At 34.9% G+C, this 6,441-nt stretch overlaps 1 protein-coding gene across 1 annotated transcript in view; it reads right to left on the minus strand.

Annotated features, from left to right (window-relative positions):
• LOC102289990 (receptor-type tyrosine-protein phosphatase zeta) overlaps positions 1 to 6,441 on the minus strand; it is a gene marked incomplete in the record, with an annotated part of 122,520 nt that overhangs the window by 82,222 nt on the left and 33,857 nt on the right. Inside the window, 5 exon segments of the mRNA XM_042214099.1 lie at positions 257 to 414; positions 494 to 560; positions 2,041 to 2,136; positions 2,751 to 2,902; positions 5,197 to 5,376. Of these exon segments, the coding sequence (XP_042070033.1) occupies positions 257 to 414; positions 494 to 560; positions 2,041 to 2,136; positions 2,751 to 2,902; positions 5,197 to 5,376 (653 nt within the window).

Raw genomic sequence — 6,441 nt, forward strand, 5'->3', positions numbered from 1 at the left:
TCGCCTCTCGACTTCATTCGAGTCCTAGGTTGTGCTAGGAGCCTATGGTTGGATGATCTAAGTGCCCTGTTGGGATTGTATGAATGGAGTGGAGCCTAAAGTGGTGCAGTCATTTAGAAATCAATATAAAGAAGGTTACCATTTAAAACAAGAATATAAAAATAATAAACAACATGCAGGATTTGAAGCAGATGTCAAAATAGAAAGTGAAAATGTATACATTTTAATTTAAATGTACTGGAACTGGATTTGTCACCTGGTCATCGGAGATGGCTACTGTGTTCTTGAAGACGATCCACTCAACAATCTCGCCGCAAGGTGGCGTAGTCAGAGAGCCATTATAGATAAAGTATTTTTCAGTGGAGTTTGGCAGAAGACCTTGTAGGGTGAAGGGTGAAACCCTGGCACTCTTTCCTGGACAGTAAACAAGACAGCTTAAAAACACACAACACAAGAAAAGGTAAGAGAAAACACAAAAAACCACCTGCTGTACCATATCTGCTCACACTGTTGATGCCTTCTATTATAGCAGCGTAGTTCATGTTGTCTTCAGTGCTTATCTGTGAAAAGGAAAACATAATTACTTCAGATAAATCACACATATACATACAGGTTCCAAATGAATATCTTAAAATAGCTTTACTAACAAATATAACAACACTAATACCATTGGAAAAAACCCCAGAAAATAAACAGGACAGCCAGTATACTGTAAAACTATAAGTTCCTATGACTGAAACTTTGTAAGTTAACAAAGTAATAAAATATGAAGGAATAAATAAAACAAACAACGTACAACCCTTTCCTCTCAAAATTATAAACATAACATCATGTCATGGATTTTATGTTTTAGATATAGGTTCTGCTAAAGATATGTATGATCTTGCACTGTTAAATGCTCCATTTATTATTTTACCATAAAGTTAAGAAAAACAAAAGTAACACAAAGGGAATATTAAACAAGACTATAGGACATATTCAAAACCAGAACTTTCATGGTTACACTGCTTTCACCAACAAAGCGTTCGCATTTTTGGAATTTTGAGAAAAAAAAAAAGAAAACGATGAGAAGAAGATTATTTATGACCCAGTTACTGCCAAAGTTGCTGGCAAGAAACAAAACTGGTAGTTAACTGGTAGTTTTTATGCCCAAGCTTTAGCTGGAAAGACACACAGATATTCCCTGCTGTTTCACATGAGGCATTCGTCTTAGATTTGTTCCAACCTGACCTTTCACAGTTCTAACATGCCAACATGGCCAGAGGCAACATGACTGCACAAAGCAGACTGCATGTTAAGAAAAAGTATTTACTATGCTCAGTATGAACCCTGACACTGAACATAAGCACACAGACAAGAACACAGCAATGATCATAAACCAACAATAAAAATAAACCTTCAGTCTAATGATTGAACATTACTATTCAATTCAATGTTATTTGTATAGTGGCAAATCACAACAACAATTTCCTCAAAGCATTTTGTATTGTAAGGTAAAGACCCTACAATAATACAAAGAATCAAACGACCCTCTGTGTGCAAAGCAAAGAAAACCCCAGCGGTCATATGACCCCCTATGAACAAGTGCTTTGGTGGAAGTGAGAAGGAAAAACTTCTCAACACAACTTTTAACAGTAAGAAACCTACAACAGATCCAGGCTCAGGATGATCATCTGCTGTGACTGGATGGGGTTAGGGTAGGAAGACAGGACAAAGCCACGATACTACATACACTGGCAGCATCACTTTGAACATCTGTTTACCTGTTGTGAATTAAAAAGCCCCCAATCAGCTCTTTTCAACAGAGGAGTAGCGGCTCCATGCTAAGTTCCTCAATGATTGCAGTAACTTATTCAAGCTTAACTTTTATTTTATTTTAATTATTGTAATACCTTTCTTCTTCTATTGTCACGCATGCATGGAATAGCTTTTTGAATTTCAATGCTTTACTCTTTAAGCACACAAGTCATACAAACCTCTAAACCTGTTCTCAGCACATAACAATATGCCTTGTAGTGAACACATGCACACACCACAAACCTCAAATAGAACAGCGAGTGCTGTGATTCTGCCTCCAGCCTTGATGCTTTCATCCAAAGAATCAAATCGAAGTGGGTCATAACAGTATATTTGCATCTACAGGAGTAAACAGAAAAAAATAAACACCAATAAGTTGAGTCTATCAGTCCAGTGAGATTGTTTAATTCAGACACTGAATTTCTTTTTGTAAAGGTCCTTTTTAAAAATATGAAATGATTTTGTTTTAAATTAAGATGATATTTTATTGTTGCTTTATAAGAATTCTGGTTATAATGTTATATAATATTATAACATTATTTTTTATCATATTTAAGTAAATGCCTTGAGATGCATCATCTCAAGTAGTAAACAAAACAATACAAGAAATAATATAAAACTAAATTAAGTAGAGCAAATAAAATGAAAATAAAATTATAAAAATGGAACAAAGGTTGCAGAGGTAAAACAAAAAATAGTAAATAATACTAACTAATCTATCATTAAATAAAGACAGAACAAAACTGTGATGAAAACACAATAATAAAGACAGCTAATGATATTTAGATTGATCTTAGAGTTTAACATAGCTGAATGCTTAATTTCTGGACAGAGCTGAACTTATAGATATAGTTTAAATTCTCCTGATCATAACAGATGAATTTGAGTCTGTAAGTAATATTTAACATTTAGGTCATTACCAAGCTCAACACTACTCACATAAGCTGACTCACCTCTAGAGGGTATTTGACACCATTCAGACTATGTTCTGAGCCCTCTGAAGAAGCATTACAGCACCCCCAGTGGAAAGTGATGCACCCCACCTTGACCTTTGACCTGAGACCTGCTCCACTGACATAGAAGTCACCATCCACATTGACGGTCACTAGCAGAAAAGATATGTGAGAAAAAATAGCACGTGTGAGACTGAATTTTCTTTATTTTATAATTGCTATTAAAAAGCTACATTGAGACTAATGTATAAAGAGAGATGCCATTTGTACAACAGCTTGCGTGACCCAAACTGGGTTGGGCAAAAGCATACTAGTAAGTCTACAACAGAATAGCGCTGTGCGATATGACCAAAATCTCATATCCCAATATAAGACATTTATTGTCACGACAACGATATATATGACAAAAAATTTTCTGTAAATTTTCTGTAAATTCTGTGAATCTTGGGCAACTCGACTTGCGTGAAGTGTTTTCAGGTGGGCGTCGTACACTTGGAGTTGAGTGTTTTGACTGATGCGTGAAACTGTACATTTTTAGACACAAGTTGTAACGGACGGAATTTTCTTTGTGATTATTTATTACACAGGGAAAAGCCTGTTCTAACGTTTGAGTCTAAGGTTTATTTTTAGCACCTGATGGCTTTTTTTTTTTGCTTCTCATCCATAAACTCTCTCCATACTCTTTCACACTATTCTTGCGTAGGTGGTAGAAGAGGTTTGCCGTGTTTGAGTCTGAGGTGGGGACCGGTTTCATGCATAATTTGCATAGTACAGTTTTCTGGTCCGTGTCAGACTTTTCATAACCAAACCATGTCAATGCTACAGAGGGAGCCCCTCGTTTAGAAATAAGGTCCTCAATTTGTTTTGAATGGTCCTTCTGCTTGTCATCACTTCAGTTTATTTTGAAAATCTCAACAGGATCTTCAGCTTCATTGTGAAAGGTTTATGTGGAAAATAAACAAGCCAAAGGTTTACCATCAATGTTGCTAATGACAATGTGTAAAAACAGTCACGTAGTGTGGTTATTTTAAATATAAGAGAAAGAGAGAACTTTAAGAAATTAATATTACCACTACAGTGACCATCAAAACGCTGAAAAAATATTCCCTTAAATTGTTTATTTTGCGACACCACGAAACAAACGATAGCGTAATACGAAACCGATATATATCGTTATATCGAACAACCCTACAACAGAATGGCAAAAAGAAAAGAAACAAGATGTTGCAGTGGCAATGACTGTGGATCTGCTTCAAGTTTTTGATATCCCAGATTTTTCAGTTTTATTCTTTGCCTACTGCATTGAAGACTCAACCACAACACAGTGAAAATGTCCTGAAAACAATGGATTAGAAACATACAGAATATCAAAAGATGATCTTCTCTATTTAATACTCTAGCAGCACCTGCACTCTACCATAAAACAGACCTGAATAAAAGTCGCCTTTTCTTTAACTTGCTAAAAAGATACGCTCAAGAATCGAAACTTACTTTGAATGGATCACAAAAGTGGTCATGTTTTCATCGTGTTGCCATGGTCATGTAATTATGGTTTTGTTGTGATAATACCTTATTTACTGTGAACTGATGATATTAAGCCTGTTTTAAGTCACCGATTATTGAACACATGAAGAAAAGTCCCTTTGATATGTTTTGGTAACTGTGATCTCTCTTTGTTTGCCTCCCTTTGTGCCATTTAATCCATGTAAGTTTAAGCCTGTTACGTTTTTTTGTCTTGGCAAAAATCTAATTTCCCCGTTAAGGTAAGGAAAATATTAGCTCAACCTGTTGCTAATTCATTCTTGTTGACTTGTACAAGTATACAGTTTTTTTTTTCTTTTTATTAGCCTGTCCTAATTTTTTAAAAATTCACATTTTTATATCTAAATTTCAGCTTGTGGATTTAAGAATGAATCTTTCAACCACAAAAAGACATTTTTCTGTTCAGTGATGGAAGTAAATAAATACTTTAAAAAATGAGAATGTGCTTTACTATTTTCTACTTGTTTGTAAAAGACAATTTGAAATTTAATGGATAACAATAATTATAATGTAGCAATAAATATATAATTTTGAGCTTGCACATACAGGTGACCCTTACAGAAACCAAAAAATGATATAGTAGTTATAGTGCCAATCTCTTAATTTATAGGAGCTATGACTTAAAAATTACATTGGCTGGTGTTCTAATAAATGCTGTTAATATATTCCAAGATTTCAATTTTATTGTCTGAGGAGAAAAAAAATCAGTTGCTAGGCTCAAAAGGACTCCTCCACTGGCGACCATAATGTGTGTAAAATGTCTATTTTATTCCATACAGTAGTTGAGATATAAGTATATGTGAATATGTAGAACTAACCAAACTAGATCAAAATTCTCGTTGTTCTAGAAAACAACAACAACAACAACAACAAAAAAAACAATCCAAAGCATTACTGTTATTACCAGTCTTGCCATCGTTCTTGATTGTTGTTCTGTTAGTTGTCAGATTCTCCCAGCCATCAAAGCTCAACTTCTGGTACTGTAGTTTCACCTGGGCCAGGTTCTGTTCTATGTTGATGGGAGACTGCTTGGCGTTGCTGCAGGATGGAAACTTCTTGGCCCAGTTGTTCTGGTTTAATGTTCCTGGAGTGTGTATATAGACAATTAGTGTTCAGATAAATCATTTTTGGGGCGGTGTAGATCTTGGTGGAAAGACAACCAAATAATAATCAAACCCAAAATAAATTTTAAAAAAATAGTGAAAAGTGAAAGTTGTTACTTTCAATAATTTTCAGTTGAGTAGGTGACTCTCTCGAGTTCAGGGGTGTCACAAAAGTAAGGCCCGGGGCCCAGAATTGGCCCTGCCCACTGGACAGCTTCAAAAATGTGAAGGAGGGCATAGAGTTTAAACCTTTAATTAGATTTTCAGACATTTCAAGCTTTTTCTATTAATAAAGACCTCTTCCATGTCCAAAAGTAATTAACTAACAGATAAACATTTAAATGACAGAATAAATTCCTGTTTTCCTCCATCTAATATAGAAATGTCTACAAAAAATACGATACAAACTCCAATACAAAAAATTGACATTTACCATTTTGTGAATTCATGAAAACTTTGTACCTTATCATTAGAGTTAATCTGGGAAATGAATTACAATGACTTTTTCTGAAATTTGCAATATGATAACAAATCTTGCACTTAATAAGTAAAGAAGTTTTGTGGTTGATTAAATACGTGAAGCACTTCTCATTTCTCTGCTGATTTTTGTAGAAGTTAAACCAGTGAGCGCACTGTTGGAAAAACAAAGATAAATGAATGGAGAAACAAAATAAATGCAAATGCTTAAGCAGAGCTCAAGACTTAAAATGTTTTTTCTTTAATATTACGTGAGCCACATGCTGCTATAGAACAGACAGTATACACATCTGTAACATTTCTGGACAAAAGCAGTGTTAAATGGCAAATGGACTCATTCTAATATAGCGCTTTTCTACTCTCTTGAAGCACTCAAAACGCTTTGCACAATACCTCATTCACCTCATTCACCCATTCACACAAGCACTTTTCTGTATGGCTTTACATAAATGCTTTTTATCTGACATTCACACACATTACACATTACACATACTCTGATGGATGCTTCAGAGAGCAACTTGAGGTTCGAATCTTGCCCAAGGATATTTGGCATGCAGACTGGAGCAGCC

This window comes from Haplochromis burtoni, unplaced genomic scaffold (assembly GCF_018398535.1).
Source record: "Haplochromis burtoni strain Fernald_Lab_line unplaced genomic scaffold, NCSU_Asbu1 Contig_517, whole genome shotgun sequence".
Classification (NCBI taxonomy): Eukaryota; Metazoa; Chordata; class Actinopteri; order Cichliformes; family Cichlidae; genus Haplochromis; species Haplochromis burtoni.